An 18,312-nucleotide genomic window follows, 5' to 3' on the forward strand; every position below is an offset into this window, starting at 1 on the left:
GCATCGGTAAAAATGGTATGCACATAAGAAATGTGAGGACAAAATGGAGGTCTGATTGTGGCATAACAAAGGGTTTCAGAGGAAACCTGTGGGTTAGGCCTTTCATGATACGCATCATAACTGATCAGGCAAACAGAAAAAAGGTCCAAAGGGCCAACGTACAACTCCTAATTGTGCTCACTGCAAGGCCTTGGTTGGCCAACAAAAAAAACAGATCAGAAAGTTTGGTTTCAAGAGGAGCAATATGTTGGTCTCCACACCAGGCCACAAACTACATCCAACATCCAGAATAAAATACTACTTACTTAGTAAGCATCTATTCCTAGCGTGTAGTGCTGTAGAGTCACATGCTTAGCATACTCCTTACATCTTATGTTGGGCTTGATCATTTGCAAATTGTTTTTCTTCAAAGAAGTCTTTTGAATCACAAGGTATAATGTTACCCCTCCTCATGCTGTACATTGTATCGGACTCCATGTTAGACTGTTTTTCGGACAGTGGGTGAGCGTATGTATGGAGTGTGAACGAACATTAAGGTGCACAGAGCACAATTCGCAGTGGAAAATAATGAACGTAAGAGATATGCGAAAAAATAAAAAACCTCCTGGGGAGGAAGGAAGGTGAATTAACAGCACTACACACTATGATCAGATGGCTACAGAGTAAGTACTAATATCTATTCATACCATGTGTGGCTGTCGATACAGATGCCTAGATTGTGACCTCCAAAATCAAGGAAGTGATGTCACAGACATGAGTGTGGTATATATGGACAGGATGTGTCCCTTCCAGGGTTCAGCTTGCATGGACAGATCCACTTTGGTGTTGTGCCACCTGCCACTCATTTGGTATTGAAATATTTTCTGATTCAGCCAGATCCATGTGTAAACTCTTTCTACATGAAGAATCTCAACAAATACCTACCAGAATATTTTCATTAATTCTCAGATTTTGAACACACATGTACAGCTGTTGGCATATATGAAAACATACTTTGCTGACGTGAAAAAAAAACGATTACCTTAGAATCACAGAACCGACGATCAATCCCGTGCTGGCATACAACTACAGATTTTGGCCTTTCAAGCTTAAACTCTTTACACACCACATGGAACACAAATGTCTGCCCCCACTCAAGAAGGCAAGCAAGCTGTAAGGAAAACATAAAAGGCAAGATGACAGTATATTAGCATGCATTGGAAACCGAAGTGTTAAAGTGAAAAAATGCAACATCCAAACAAACTGGATCCTCGTCTATGGAGACCTACAATGTGCTTCCCATCAATGTCTGCAAAGCTTTACTATGTTTCTTCATTTGTCACTCTGTGCTATGTTGTTAAGTCCGTTTTACAATTTCTCCAATCTTAATAAGATAAACCAAATAAGCTTCAGCAATATCCAACACATGTTCCCTACTTAAACAATCTTTATTTCTGAAACTAAATTAAAAAACAATTTTATTCAGTGATAACCATGACAAAAATTCTATCTGCTAAAGGCAAACAATAAACTATCTACAAATCTTGTATTAAGTTAGGTTACACACGTCACCTCCACTGTTAACCTTCCTTGGCTGGGGTCTGAGACAGTATGTTGGTACTATTTTAGCATGTACCTAGTTTACATGTTAGTACATTGATGCCACAGAACTCTGCATGAGACCACTGCCAGAAATGGACAAATAGTTGTGTTCCCCAACAACCTTCAGCTCCCAAGCAGCCCTCAACATTCAGACTGTGATGGCATGAAGATGAACAACAAAAGTAACATACCTGAAGTGTACAACATACAGGTAAATGACTGCAGGATCGAACAGCCCTGGTGCAACAGCATCATACCACTTAGATCCTCATTTTTGCATTTCTTTCTGAAACAGAATGTTTTCTTGTAGAAGAGGCTGATGTCCTAAATCCCCTGGCAAGTGCTCTACATGTTTAGAGAACAGATTGTTCACTTGGATCATCCCCAATGGCTTGTCTTATCTTTACAATCAATACCATGGAATATTATGTGGTGTCTGTTCGATTTCTTTTATTGATGGTTCACTTTAAAGCTAAGTAAAGTGTAGAAAGAGAACAGATTGCTCACCAGCCAGGTATTCAACTGTTCTGGAAATTAGTTCATTCAAAAAGTAACTAAATTAAACAAAGGTGATTACTTCTTCCAGAGATAACAAAATAGGTCTAAGGCACAAGAGACATTAGTTAGTGATCGATTCCTGACCTTAGAATATCCCCAGGCGTCAGACTGGATCCTGAAAGTTTTCGTCAGCAGTACCCCTACGCGTCGGAAGGTGGCGTTGTACGGCTCCGCATCCGTGGCTGGTGTCGTAGGCGCCGAGATGACGTCACAAGACTACTTAGGCGCCAGCCAAGCACGCTGACGTCAGGTCTGTGCTTGACTTTCCGCGCCAGGAACGCAGAGCCATGCAAGAAACTGACCACTGGTGCCATGAAACTAGGGCCTTGAAAGATGACCTTAACCCTAGAAATCAGGTTGCAGAACAGGGAGGATGGGTGGGGCGGTAAGAAATATATCACTAACTAATGTCTCATGCAGATATATGGTTACACAAGTAAGTAACTTCTACATCTGAAAGAGACACGTAAGTGGTAGATTCCTTACCTTAGAATAGACACCCCAGCAATACCAAGCCCGGTGGTGGGTCTGCGATTAAGATCACACCAGAACGTCACGGAGAACAGAACGGCCAAAGAAGCCGTCTCTCCGGACTTGACTGTCAAGGCAATAATGTTTGGTAAACTAGTGCAGCGAGGCCCACGTAGCTGCCTGACAGATGTCCTGCAAGGGAAAGCCGCATCGCAAAGCAGTAGTGGCTGTTGTTGCCCTGGTAGAATGGGTACACAGCCCAACTGAGGCTCCTTCTTAGCCAACGAGTAACATGCTTTGATGCACGAGAGATGGTCCGGTTGTGCACGGCACAACCTTTTTTGGCGCCCACATAGCCAACAAAAAGTTGGTCATCCACCCGGAAGTGTTGTGTGTGCTTCAGCGCACGTTTTGGATCCAGAAGGTGGAGCCTCTCTCCCTCTTTTGAAGGATGCAGAGGCGGAAAGAAGGTAGGCAAAGTGATGGTCTGCCCAATGTGGAAGGGCGTCACAACCTTTGGCAAGAAAGAAGGACAAGTCCTTAAAACCACTTTGTCCGGATGAACAGAGAGATAGGAGGTTTAGAAGAAAGGGCCTGGAGCTCACTCACTCTTCTAGCAGAGGTGATAGCTACCAGGAAAGCCGTCTTTAGAGTGAGAAGAAGTAAGGGACAGTTATACAGTGGCTCAAAGGGAGCGCACATCAGATAGGTCAAGACAAGATTTAAGTTCCATTGAGGCATTATAAAAGGCACGGGACGAAATGTTTGTGTAATGCCTTTCAGGGAGCGAGTAACAACCAGGGACTTAAAAAGAGAAGGCTGATCTGGAAGCCTTAGAAAAGCTAAAATGGCCGAGATAACCCTTCATAGTGCCCAGAGCAGAGCTCTGCTGAGCCCAAGAGAGAAGGAACAGAAGGACCTCGGAAAGAGGGGCAAAAGGAGATCCACAGCCTTTGCTGTGCACCATGCCACAAATGTGTTCCACCTGCAGGCGTATACCGTCTTAGTGAAGAGACACCTCGCTGGCAGAATAATATCACAGATTTCGGAAGGAAGTTTGAAAGCTGTCAACTGTCGCCGATCAATCTCCACGCATGGAGGTGGAGGCTGGACAGGTTCAGGTGGAGGACTGTCCCCTGCTGCTGCAACAGAAGAACCTCCCGAAGAGGCAGTCGGATTGGGGGATCGATCGCCATGCTGAGTAGCTTGGATGCCAGTATTTTCGTGCCCAATCCAGTGCCACAAGGATGACTTGGGCCGGTCGTGCCGAACATTCTTCAGCACTCTGGGCAGAAGTGGTATAGGCGGAAAGGCGTACAACAGATCGCAGTTCCAATCGTGACAAAAAGCGTCACTGAGCGAGTGCCATCTTGCAAATTCCAATGCGCAGAACTGAGGACATTGCGCGTTCTCTACAGTGGCGAATAGATCTAACCAAGGCTGTCCCCACAGCAAAAAAAGACCTTGCGCCACGTCCAAGTTCAGACCCCATTTGTGATCCATCATGTACCGGCGGCTGAGCTTGTCCGCCCTGGCATTAAGAGAACCTGCCAGGTGTTAAACCACCAAGGTAATGCCTTGATGTTCCAGCCATATCCAGAGGCAGAGAGCCTCCTGACATAGGATCACCCGAAGCTCCAAAAGATTTATATGGTGCAGGGACTCCGCCGGAGACCAGAGGCCTCTGATCTCCGACTCTCCTATATGGCCGCCCCATCCCAGGAGGGACGCATCCGTCACCACTGTGCACTCTGGTTGGGGAAGGGAGAGGGATCTGCCATTGACTCAATCGCGATTTGTGAGCCACCACAGCAATTGTCTTGCAGTGCCCTCAGAGATCTGGACGTGATGGGACAGGTTGCCCTGATGTTGTGCCCACTGGAACTTCAGGTCCCATTGCAGAGCCCATATATGCCATCTGACTTGTTGCACTAGCAGGATGCAGGAGGCCATTAGGCCCAGGAGCCGGAGGGACATCCGGACGGAAATACGGGATAGAGGCTGAAAGATCTGAATCATAGCCTGAATATCCCAGACTCGCTGCTCGGGAGGATAAACCCAAAACTGTGTCGAATCCAGACCGCTCCGATGAAGGGGAGCTTCTGAGAGGGACTCAGGTGCGACTTCAGCATCTTGATGGAGAACCCCAGCAAATGCAGGAGGTCGGCCGTAGTCTGGAGGTGGGAGACAACTGCCTGGGGGAGCCCGCCTTTAACAACCAGTCGTCGAGATAGGGGAATACTGGAACCCCTGATCTGCGCAGATGAGCTGTGACCACCACCATCACTTTCGTGAATACCCGAGGGAGACTGGTAAGGACAAAGGGGAGCACGGCAAACAAAGTGCTCTAGGCCTACCTTGAACCGCAGGTAACGCCGGTGGGCCGGCAGGACGGGGATATAAAAATATGCGCCTTGCAAGTCCAACGCTACCATCCAGTCTCCAGGGTCAAGGGCAGCCAAGACCTGAGCCAGAGTCAACTTCTTGAACTTCTCCTGCTGAAGAAAGCGGTTGACGTTCCCGACGTCCAAGATGGGACGCAGGCCCCCTTTCTCCTTCTTGGGGACCAGAAAGTAGTGTGAATAACAACCACGTCCTACTTCTGGCCCAGGAAGTGCTCGATGACCCCCATGGCCATGAGGGCCGTGATCTCCTGCTGGAGAGGAGCAAAATGGTCCCCCGAAATGCAGTGGAACTGAGGTGGCATGGCTGGAGGGGCAGTCTCGAAGGGGAGGGAGTAGCCCCTTCGGACGATTTGCAGCACCCATCTGTCCGAGGTAACGGAATGCCAGTGGGGAAGGTGATGGCGAATCCAGACGCCCATTGGCATGGGGTGTGCCCCATAGCTCAGACTTGGAAGGCTTTGAGGCGGATGCTGCGTGAGTGGAGGTGGACTGATCCGCATGCTGGTCCCCTGTCCCGCCATGGCGGGAACCACGTCCGCAGCTGCGCTGAGGTTGGTTCTGCGCAGGCTTTTGGCTGAACGAACGTGTTGGGGCACCCAGAAATGAAAAGCAGTGACCGAGTGCATGGTGGAGAGACCTAAGGACTTGGCCGTAGCTCAGGAGTCCTTAAAACAATCAAGCGCATTATCTGCCTTATCGCCAAACAGGCAAGTACCATCGAAGGGCATGTCCATAAGAGAACTTTGTACATCCCCTGAAAAACTAGTGAACTACAACCCTGCGTGGTGACGGAGGGCCACTGTTGTGGAAATCGCCCTACCAGTGAGTCCGAGGTGTCCAGTCCACACCTGATGGCAAATTTTCTGCATCTTCCCCCTCAACAACAGCTTGGGAAAGCACTGTCCGAACCTCCTCCGGACACTAAGGCAGCACCTGCGCAACCATGTCCCACACAGCGTGGAAGTAGCAGCACAAGAGGCATGCAGTGTTCACCGACCGCGGCCCCAAGCTGGTGGATGAAAACAGTTTCTTGTCGAACTGTTACAGATTCTTGGATTCCTTATACAGCAGTGCAGCAGGAAATACACTTTGGGAAGTGAAGGCCTGAATGACCAGGATCTCCGGGGCTGGGTGGGTGGACAGAAAAGCAGAGTCACCCGGGGCCAGGCGATGGCGCCTGGCCACATTCTTATCCACGGGGGGAACCCCGTGGCTGGTCTAGACCAGGTGCCTATCAAGACATCAGTTAGAGCCTCATTGAACAGCAGCAGGGGCTCCAAAGAGCTTGTCGCCGGCTGAAGCACTTCAGTGAGTAGATTAGTCTTGAGGGTCACAGTAGGCAGGTCAAGGTCAAGGGCTTCAGCCTCTCTACGGAGCACCACAGTGTATGTCGAACCCTACTCCATAGCCACAGCAGGAGGAGAAAGAAAACTAGGGTCAGAGGAGAGGCCAAGGCCACCAGCATCCTCTAGCTCCTCCGTCCATTCCTGTTCCGACCCGCACTGCCGTGTGAGAGGGTCCTCAGACCCCTCCCAGTTTTCCCCTTCCTCCACTGCCCGTAGAACAGGCTGTGGAGGTGGGGGAGGGACAGGGGAATACAAATTATTGAGCGGCGCCGGTCCGGCTCCGTGTCCCAGTTAGGGTCCCAACTTGGGGCAAAATCGTCCGGAAAACCAGGCAAAGGTGGTGGTGGAACGGAACCCACTGCGGCGCCGGGGCGACGAAAACTTTCTGGATCCAGTCTGATGCCTGGGGATATTCTAGGGTAAGGAATCTATCACTAACATGTCTCTTTCAGATGGCATAAGGCACCTGATCATGGGTATACATATTTTACCTGCACCCCAAGTTGAAAAGGCTACATACTAGCCCTCTCTGGAAAATCCGTGCTGACTTGGACCCCCGTCTCCTTTTTAGATGAGATGGGTCTCAGAGTCATATTTTGGGATACACGAAATTTGTACTTGACAACATACTGGGAGAACACCAGCGTATGTGTAGCCCAAAGAACGTCTGTTGCTATGTTGGACAGTACACACCTTGAGATGGCGGTCTCCCTTATAATCTGCATATATCTGTGTTGATTATTCTTACACCCCCTACCCCTACCCCCACAGGCCATTGCTATCTGACTGTGGCACACCTGCTTTAAATCAAGCAAGTTTCAATAGAGCAGGGACAGATTATTTTAGCTCACCTCACTGCATGAGACCAGGTTGGACCGGTGAGGTTCTGGCATACAAATGAGCATCATATGCAAATACTATGACTAATGGCACAGCCATTGATAACAGTTAATAAAACATATGTGCTAACTGCTATCCCATAGTTTCAGGAATCGAGTCAATAACAGAACCACTCAGCAAATATGCTGACTGTTTCATCCGTCCCTTAGTTGAAAAATTACCATCCTATATAAAGGACACTAAGGACATGATTACCAAGATAGAGGGAATTAGCTTTAATAGTGAAACCCAGTGGTTGGTGTGCTTGGACATTGAGTCCCTGTACACCAACATACCCCAGCAGGATACCATTACAATGATGAAGGACATTTTGAGTGATTCAGAGGGTTATCTATCTCCACACAATACTTTTATTGTGGAATGTATAGAAACAGTTCTTCTAAACAATATCTTCCTATTTAATAGTGACTTCTTCTGCCAAATAAAAGGCACGAGCATGGGGGCCACCTGTGCGCCGAGCCTGGCCTGTTTATATGTGGGTAATTTTGAGAAACTGCACATTTATAACGAGCTATGTCCCTTCTATGAGAACATCAAACATTGGTCTAGATTCATAGACGATGTCTTCTTTATATGGGAAGGGACTGAGGAAGATCTTGCTGAATTCCTGAAATGGCTGAATTGTGGGGATGGGAACCTCAAATTTACAGCCAATAAGAGTCAAGTGGCAGTTGACTTTTTAGACATCAAGATAAAAGCTGACAAAGGCAAGTTAAGTGTGGAGTTATATGTCAAACCTTCAGACCGGAATACTTTGCTCCACCATGAAAGCTACCACCCAAAAAACCAGAAGGATGGCATCCCCTATAGTCAATTTGTCAGAATAAGAAGGAATTGTACCGATAAAAACTCTTTTGAAAAACATGCTGAAAATTTGAAAATTAAATTACTACAACGAGGCTATCCGAAAAGACTAATTAGAGAAAGCTACAAAAGAGCAAAATACCAAAGTAGAGAATCCTTATTTGAAACTAGCACTAAAAAGAAAGAACTTGATAACAATCTTGTCATGGTCTCGAACTTCAATGGATTAAGTAACAAGGTAAAGAACCTCATTTCCAAGAATTGGTCCATTTTAAACAGAGAAGGTAAAATCCCTCTACCTAAACCCATTTTCTCCTACAGGAGGAATAGAACTATTCGAAACTGTCTAGTTCAGACCTACAGAGAGCCCAAAAAAAGCAAGCAACTCAGTATTGATCAGGGTAAACCCATTAAAGGCAACCAACCATGCGGATCATGTACTCACTGCAAGTCTATAATTAAATCTGACAAGATAGAATTGGGTGGTACAGTACATTGGATAAATGAACATGTTAATTGTAGAACCCAGAATGTGATCTACCTTATTATATGTCCTTGCCAGAAGGGGTATATTGGCGAAACGGGACGTGAAATTAGATTACGTCTGTCTGAACACCGATCTGCCCTAAAGAATCATAAGAAAAATGCCCCATTGGTAGATCATTGGACCACTGAACAACACAAAGAAGATGAAATAAAATGGTGCATAGTTGAAAAAATAAAAACTACCATGAGAGGAGGAAATCTGGACGTTAAACGTAAACAGAGAGAACAATTCTTTATGTCCAAGTTTCGAACCTATACTCAGGGTTTGAACAGTAGGGAAGAATGGGAAAGATTGGTACGATAAGTAGCCCATTGTCCCTTCTAATGTCTGTAGATGCAATAATGTCTACTGTTAAGATGTATGAGAAATATCACTAAATCATCTAATAATTATAGGCCTAACTGTGGATTTGTTGTTAATAAATACACATGTTGACAGAACGAGGAATGGGAATCAGTCCATATATCAAATGGTAAAACCTCTAACAGAATGGGACATGTACTACAAATTTATTATCTGACTGGAAATATAATTGCTTATTAATATCGTGGGGATCCACAATGAGACTATAACAGCAGGTCCCCTAAAGGTTTAAATTATTACTAAAACAATGATCCGCATAACCACATATTTTACTAGATTGTATCTGTTCAGCCAATGAAGAATGTAAGGGGTGACCATATGATGATAATCGGGAGCATGGTTCCACTTATGAGTTACCTTCTGTACATATAATTATCTTGTATAATTAATATTATTTTCTTGTATCAAATATCAAAGAAATTTTTTTTTTAAATATCCAATTCCTGCACTAAATACCCACTCTATATGCCCCGATGGTTATGCATATGTAAGCCTCAGGCACTAATATGTGTATGCAATAAGCATTATACATTAGGTATTGTAAAGAAATTGTAGAAAGAGACTTATTGGTCATCAGATCAACATGTACCATTGTGAATAAACTACCAAAATGGCGTGTTAACTCGAAGGTCATAGAGATGTTATATGCTGTGTTGTTGCCCTGTATGTACACCGGGCAAAAAAACTTTATTATTCCACAAATGAAAATGTCTACTTGAAAGCTTACACACAATCATGAAACAAATTATCGAATTAGAACCCAAAATTATGCACAAATGCATTATACCGCCATTTGTCCGCTTTCAATTGTAGGCAGGAATTTATCACAAAGAGCGTTTGCCCTGGCGACAATACTAAATAAACTACTAAAATGGCGACATAATCCCGGGACTCGTAACTTACAACTAGTCCGAAAAAATGTTACTAGTAGTCTAAGAATTCACGACTTGCAGGGTTTCCGTGCCGAATATAAAGGAAATATAAACCTTTCGCCAAGTAGCACTATAACAAAACAAATTGGAAGCCTATTCCTTTCTAACACGCGTTCGTGTTAGAGTAGTCCCTCCTTGCTTATAGGCACCACCTAGCGAGGATTTTCAACAACAAAACTACTAAAATGGCGACCACACGGCGCCAACTAGAACTGACACAGGTGTCAGCGTTCAATCAATTCAATTAGACAGCTACGGAGTATAAAAGGAACCGGTTCTCCCAGCATAATATCTGACGCTGGAGACCGGGTTACCAGGCAGGCGGAGAGGAGCTTATCCCACGGAGGTAAGAGGACGGGGATGTTAGGTCCATTCTATCCCTGTGCATGGATTCACATTAGGGAACTTTTGCTAAACCATGATTATTGACATGGGCTTTTCTACCCTGCCAAACTAGAGACAACCCTTAAGAGGGTGTGCTCTGCTCGTTTGTTTGAACAAACATTAAGATAAATTGCACAAAATAGAAAATGTCTGTAATAACACCGTGCAATATTATATATAAGCCAAAGAAAAGGGGTATTAAACCCTTGCGCAAAAGTATACATCGCAATGATTGCACAATATTGACAATGTCAACATGTAGGCTATATCTCAGTAAAGAAGATTAACTCCATGGCTGCTAAGGCAATTCCCCTCCTGTGCTGGGAATTGCTATTTTCTATTGTTTCATGACGAGCTGGGCTCGTCATCAGTGTTTGAGGAGGCTACACCATGACGAGCCCAGCTCGTCATCAGCTTGGAAGGGGTTAACTAAAAGAGGGCTCTATACCCTTGTCTTCAAAGCAATATGACTTAAACTTTAACATCTATATGCGCCACAGTAGCCTTTAATAAGCGCAAGTAGCCTCTAAATATGTGTTTTTAAATCATATACGCTCTTAGTCCAAAAATCAGTGAATAGAGCATAACTCAAAACTGGACTCTATTACCACAAGGAATGTGAAATGCCTAAGTATAAAATGTGCACTCCATCTCTCTATGTAGATATAAGGAATCGTCTTCAAATTTTAAAAAAGAAGCACTCCATCTCCTGTAAACTTAAGTAAGAAGTGGATAAGACGCTCACCGGAGGTTCACCCTGAGTCTATCGCGCAAAGAAGGAAATTTAATGCTCCTATTTTTAATTATAATGTAAGCAATTTTTTACCAGCTTCACAAAATATTTCGAATTCAGTGTCTTAACAAACAATACACTTATGGCATACCTGATATTATGTATACACAGGTTATTTTAAGGAACCACCCTGAGTGTTAACAGTGGACATGAGAAACATCCACATGTTTGAAAGCAAAAACCTTAAGGCTCCAACCTTACAAAAATAAAGTAAGCATTTGTTTAATTTAATTGGAACAATGATAAAGATGCAGTTATGTGGATTAAATTAAACACACTATTGATACAAAAAATAATATTTGTACATACAGGTCTTTTTAAAGAAGAAAATTGAACCATAAGAGTGGATAAGATTTATCTATCCCCAAGATTTAGACTGACACCGCAAATTGAACACTGCGAATTGAGTAAGAAATCCTCTTGTGTACACTCTAGACACCAGTAGAAGTGTAAATAACTTTCTGTAAATGAGATCTCACAATGAATGTATACTAATTGACTGTTCCGTATATTTTTAGATTGAAGAAGTTTGATTGTAGTCCTGAGGAAGGTGTACCATCAATCTTTAACACCGAAACGCGTCGACAACTTGGTTATCTTTTGTTTTTAACTTTTGTGAAATGTGTATATGTGCTTTATGTTATTGTACTGTAATTGTTTTTAAATGCATAATTGTGGAATGTATACCATGCTGGCTTCTGATTAAGGTTTTAATAAATCTGATTTTAATGAAAATTATGTTTTTTTGAAATAATTGAGGAACAGGTCAGGATACATATCATTGTGACTAGAAATGTTATTGGTGTCTTATGTGTAAAAGCGTTTTGCGCTTCCATTTAGCAACCACAGAAAGGAACCACCCTTTGTGTTACTCCCAAAGCCCACCTGGCCCCATAGTTATTATTCAAAGTCATTTTGGGCTCCAGAATCCAAAGACTGCTTCTACTTACCTTCACAAGTGATCATGACATGAATTTGGCAACTGAAACCCCACTATACTAAAACCACCACGAATGCCAGCTGACAGATTTCAACCATGTGAACCAGAGTCAATAGGTCAGGCAGCAACATCAAGGTGCAGTGACTGCGTCAACAGAACAGTATGATTTTACTTAAAATAGCCTGTGCATCAATCACATTTGTACCACATTTCTATATGAATAAGTTACTTACCTTGTAGAACACCCTCTCCGGTGGATAGTCCAACTGCAGACTCCTCACCCTAACAGCATTGCCAAGCACCAGACTACATCTAGACAATTTTTCCAGCCATGCTCCTACGGGCAGATAGGTGGCTCACGTGGCTCCACAGTGATTCTGCTCTGTACCACATGACACTCATGTGGCCTATGAAGACCTGCACCAGCTCCCCTTGATTGACCTCAGGAAGGCTTTCAGGGTAACCACCTCCGATATACCCAGAGCGGAGCGTAGAATAAACGCCGCCAGCTCTCGGCCATCTAGCGCATGGTGTCGCAAGTCCACACCAGCACCCTCCTGCGAAGCTGCAGATCCAAGGGACTCCGCTGAGTCCCACAAACAAGACGTGGCCCTAGCCAGCACACATAAGGTGTTAAGGGCCCGCAGAGCCACACTGGTTGAGGCAAACATATTATGGCCCCAAGAGCTCAGCGAGCGGGCCTCCCAGGAGGGTGGAGCCAACAGCGACGACAGGGAAGGAAAGGCGGTCCGCAAGAGGGACCAGAGGGGTGAAGGGAAAGGCACGCCGGGTAACGTGGCGCTGGACGGTGCCGGTGCAGAAGGTGTTGGGGCACCGGATTCCCTATGGAGGGGCGCCCCCAAGCCCTCGTCAGCAAAGAGTAGAGCGAACCTTCAAAGGGGATCAGCAGATCCCTCCCACCAGATCCCTGGTGAAGAACCTCCAAAAGATGGTCGGCGGAGAAATGGGCAGCCGGATCTCCCATGCTCAAAATTCCCACAGCCGTGGAAACAGCGCGAGCGAAGGCCGCACCCACCACGTTAGGGCCCTGTGCCAGAAAAATCAACTCCTCTGTGGGGGACGGCTGCAAACTAAGACGTCCATCCCCCAGACCAAGTGGAGAGGGTAAAGGCCAGGCCTGAAAGGGAGAAAGAGGCGCCGAAGAGTGGGGAACCTGTGGTTCCTCCGGCGAAAACCACGGACGCAGCGACGGCAAGAAGCTGTCTTTCGATGACCTCGGGGAGAAGGCAGTGACGTGGCGACCCGACTCCGGTGAAGACAACACCAGCAGGCACCCAACCTCTGGGGAAGAGGGGACGTTCGAGGATGAATCCACTATCTGACGCCTGTCCGGTAGAGTCCGCAACTTGGATCAGAGCGTCATTGTCATCCAACACCACAGGAGACGCCGGACAGGCCTCCGCCCGTCACAGTGTGCCGGGGACCAGGGCTGGACTGGAACCGAGGTAGTCAACGGGCTGCGCCGGAACGGCACCGACTCGACCTCCGACGATGAGAAATACCTGGAGAGCGACAAGGAGTCCCCCGCCAGCCTTGACCCATGGGGGGACGAGAGGGATCCGCTGACCCCCATGGCGGCGCAAAGGCCGACTCAACCTCCGGCGAGAGGGACCCGGGGATCGACCAGAAGCCCCACGCCAGCCTCGACCCATAAGGGAACGAGAGGGGCTTGCCGACCTCAGCGGCGCCGCAAAGGCCGACTCGACCTCTGACGAGGCAGCCGCCTGCGTGAAGGGACAAGAAGGGCCCGGGGTGGGACGAGGAGTCACCTTCCAGCCTCGACCCGCGAGAGGACGAGAGGGGTCCGCCGACCCAAGTGGCGCGGAACGGGCCAGCAACTGCTGGCGCCGAAGCGGCATCACCTCGGCCTCAGACAAAATATCTACCTGTCGAAAGGGCAGAGTGAGGCTCGGGAACGCGACCCGAGCCCCGGCGACATCCCGCGACACCACAGGGACTCCCGCAGGAGTTTGCTGAGAGGCAGAGGTGCCGTGGCCGAAGGAGGGACCCCCGAAGGGCCGCACCCCAACGGCACCACATCCTCCAAGCCTGGAGCCGAACCAGTCGGCGCCGAGGCTGAAGACGCCGTAGACGCCGCGGAGGGCCCCGCATGGCGCAAGGGATCCACCGACGTCCCAGGAGGCAAAGGAGGAGGAGGAGGAGGAGGAGGAGGAGAAGCCAGCGAGGCCTGTAAAGCCGCTGCATATGTCTCCATTTGAGCTCTCGACGCCCCCTCACCGGGGAACGGTGAATAAGGGGACGATACTCAGGGCTGCATCACCCGCGGAGTCCCCGTCAGCGAAGAGTGGAGCGAAGCTTCAAAGGGGAGCAGCAGCTCCCTCCCACCAGAGCCCTGGTGAAGAACCTCCAAAAGATGGTCCGCGGAGAAATGGGCAGCCGGATCTCCCATGCGCAAAATTCCCACAGCCGTGGAAACAGCGTGAGCGAAGGCTGCACCCACCTCCGTAGAGCCCCGTGGCGGAAAAAGCAACTCCTCCGTGGGGGACGGCTGCAAACTAAGATGTCCATCCCCCAGACCAGCGGAAAGGGAAAAAGCCAGGCCCGAAATCGACAAAGAGACACGAAGAGTGGGGAACCTGTGGTTTCTCCGGCAAAAACCAGGGACGCGGCGACGGCAAGGAGCAGTCTTTCGATGACGTCGGGGAGACAGCCACGACGCGGCGGCCCGTCTTTGGTGAAGACGACACCTGCAGGCAATCAACCTCTGGCGAGAGGGGACGTCTGAGGACAAATCCACTACCTGATGCGTGTCGGGTGCGGTAGAGTCCGCAACCTGGAGCAGAGCGTCATCGTCATCCAACACCACAAGAGATGCCGGACCGGCCTCCGTCCAGACACAAGGTACCGGGGACCGGGGCTGGCCTGGAGCCGAGGTAGTCAACGGGCAACGCCGGAACCGCACCGACTCGACCTCCGACGAGGCAGCCTCCGGCGCGGAGGAACGAGAAACACCTGGAGAGCGACAAGGAGTCCCCCGCAAGCCTCGACCCATGGGGGGACGAGAGGAATCCGCCGACCCTCATTGCGGCGCCAAGGCCGACTCAACCTCCGGCGAGGCAGCCCCCTGCGTGGAGGGTCGAGAGGGACTCTGATCGACCAGAAGTCCCCCGCCAGCCTCGACCCATAAGGGGAAGAGAGGGCTTGACGACCCCAGCAGCGCCGCCAAGGCCGACTTGACCTCCGACGAGGCAGCCGCCTACGTGGAGGGACGAGAAGGGCCCAGGGAGGGACGAGGAGCCCTCTTCCAGCCTCGACCCACGACGGGACTAGAGGGGTCTGCCGACTCCAGTGGAGCCACAGCTGCCGGTGCTGTGGTGGTGTCACCTCGGCCTCAGACAGAATAGCCACCTGTCGAAAGGGCCGAGTGGGGCTCGGGGATGCGACGCGAGCCCCGGCGACCTCCCGCGACACCACAGGTACTCCCGCAAAAGTTTGTGACGAGGCAGAGGGGCTGTGGGCAGAAGGAGGGACCCCCGAAGTGCCGCAACCCAACAGTACCACATCCTCCAAGCCTGGAGCCGGACCAGTCGGCGCCAGAGCCGAAGCCGCCGGCGACACCGTGGAGGGCCCCGCATGGTGCAAGGGATCCGCTGACGTCCCAGGAAGCAAAGAAGGAGGAAGAGAAGCCAGAGAGGCCTATAAAGCCACCGCATATGTCTCCATTTGGGCTCTTGACACCCCTCACCGGGGAACGGAGGATAAGGGGACGATACGCGGGGCAAGATCACCCGCGGAGAGCCCACGCCCCCATCAGGCTGGAAACCAGCCCTCGGAGACAAACTGAAAAACTTACCCATAAGGGGAGCGAAGCTCTTGTGGCACAGGAGACGAATGAGGACAATGGCGACAATGATGGCCACTTCAAAGACCCTCCGCAGAAGCGGAGCGAGGAGACGAAGCCGATCTGGACATGCAGACAGAGAAGTTTCATGCAGCGCTCCTGCAGCGACTTTGGCTTCAACCGCTGACATGCCTCGCAGTCAATGGAGCCGTGATCCTCCCCCAAGCCTCACATGCAAATGAGGTGAGGGTCCGTCGCCGAAATCAAGCAACCACAAGACAAACACATCTTGAAGCCCGAAGGCATCCGCGCACTGCTCCTATAACACACCAAAATCGAAGGAAAAGGCCTAAACAGGCACAGAGCAAGAACCGGATCCGCGTTGCACTCGCAAAAGAAAAAAACAGACATAGGCGTGCCGGGGTGGACCTTATGTGACCTCGCGTACGAGGGTGACGCTTGGGCGGAGCCACCTGATGCTGTCCCCCTGGCGCGCAGGGATGCTGGGCAAAAAATTTCCGGATCCAGTCTCACGCCTGGGGATAATTCTACGTACGTTAAGGAATCTGTGTTAAGGAATCTGCGGCTAGTAATCTCTATCAGATTAAGACTCGTCCACTGAAAGACCGCAGATAGGCGGAGTTTGATGGCCTCTTGATTCAGTGTCATCTTTTTTAAATAAGAGTAGCCGAGTGTCATCGGCATAGCACACGCTTTTGAATGTGTTCTGAAGCCAATGAGAACCGCAAATAATGCTTGTAGCATTACATATGAAAAATGCATATGAAAAAAGGCGCCTGCAAGTCCAGGGACACCAACAAGTCTAATAAGTTCAGAGAAAGAATTGGGAAAGGGTAGGCATCTTTAACTTTTCTTTCTACAGAACGGCATTTAATGGATGGAGGTCCAGTACAGGCCTGAGGCCTCTGTCCTTGGGTAGGAGGAACATGCTCAAATATCACCCTCCTCCTCTCTCCTAAGCCGGGACCCAGTAGATGGCACAGAACATCGACTTATTACAGCAATATTATGGAATAGTTTGCTGACAGTTGCTCAGGTGTGGGGGGTATGATGAGAAGCAGGAATAAATGAAAGGAAGGGCATTTCTCCTTTGAATACTTCATATGACCAATCTGTCTGTTCTCCAGTAGAGGAGGAAATGTCATAATGTTGTATCCTGCCTCCTTCCGGCTCACCATGGGATGTGAGGGAAAGTTAAAGTGGCTAGGCAGCAGTTGCAGCATCAGAGGAGCAAGAGAGCTGCCCGTACTGCTACAACTTCTGCCCAACAAGGACTGGGCTTGCTGCTGCACATCTTGGGAAGGCTGGTGTTGCCTATAGGCTAGCCCCCTGAAATACCCCATAAACTTCCTGTACTGTTGATGGAACTGATTGGCGGGAGACAAGAGTTCCAAGGATCATAATGTCGCTCAAATGTCCTTAAATTATTCAATGGCCGAATCAGCCTTCCCCTCAAAAAATCTAGAGCTGTCAAAAGGCATGTTCAAAAGCATGTGATTTTAAAGCACTACACTAGTGCCAATATCTCGGTCTACACAGACCTAGGTAAACAAACCAGCATGCTAAACGTATTTTACAGAGTCCTGTACATCATGCAACATTCGAGCCAGCAAGACCATGAGGTATTCGGGCATGGCTGGCAATTATTTACTACCCACATCTGTAAAAACATGGATATACCAGCCCAGAAGGCACACACCAGGTTTAAGGATATTATGGTCAAACAGGTCGAATAGGACAATATCTTTTTCAAGGGTGTAGTGAGAGACTTGTTGAATAGCAAAAGAGCATCACTGAATGGTAACAATGGCTTAGAAGATGTTGGACCCGATTGAAGGATCTCAGTTAACAAGTTTACCTTTGTTTCAACAGTAGACAACTGTAACCAAGCACTTCTGCTGTGCTTCGCACAACTACTGCGAAAGACACTTGTGTCTAGCTCACTGACATTACAAATCCAAGTACAGACAATAATTAATATGGTATGAAGAAAGCAGGTTTCCCAACTCCTAGCCATCATCAGTATCATGGGGAACATTCTGCATACCTTAAATACAGAACAGGTGGATCCAAATAAGGCCTCCAGCCTCTCATAGTACTGGTGTTGAGGCAGAGGTTGAGGATTAAAGTCTGGTTGCACCTTTGTAATTTCATAGAACAATATAGACAGATGATGGCTCAGTACTGGATATCGGTGTCAGGATCAGGCCCTGGGTTGGCAGTGTTGGCATCAGCATGTACGGTACTGGCATAGTCCGTGGGACCAGATAAGAAGCATGAACCGGTGCAGGAACGAGTCAAGCCCAATAAGGTCAGTTGTCCCTGAGGGAAGGTTCACTTGCAGAAAACCAACTGGTGCCTCTTGTGGCACCATGGAGCAATAAGACGTGCCAGAGGAAAATGGAAGTCTATGAAAGAGCTGCAGGATGGTCTACTTTAAGGGT

The 18,312-nt window shown here is 48.2% G+C and overlaps 1 protein-coding gene across 15 annotated transcripts in view; it reads right to left on the reverse strand.

Annotated features, from left to right (window-relative positions):
- Window positions 1-18,312, reverse strand: part of BLTP1 (bridge-like lipid transfer protein family member 1) — a 1,831,302-nt gene that overhangs the window by 1,498,716 nt on the left and 314,274 nt on the right. For all 15 annotated transcript variants that reach the window (XM_086962202.1, XM_086962209.1, XM_086962198.1 and 12 more), the window contains one exon: window positions 1,022-1,150. In XM_086962202.1, the coding sequence (XP_086818328.1) occupies window positions 1,022-1,150 (129 nt within the window). The remainder of the gene's footprint in view (window positions 1-1,021; window positions 1,151-18,312) is intronic.

Source organism: Lissotriton vulgaris, chromosome 3_1 (genome assembly GCF_964263255.1).
Source record: "Lissotriton vulgaris chromosome 3_1, aLisVul1.2, whole genome shotgun sequence".
Classification (NCBI taxonomy): domain Eukaryota; kingdom Metazoa; phylum Chordata; class Amphibia; order Caudata; family Salamandridae; genus Lissotriton; species Lissotriton vulgaris.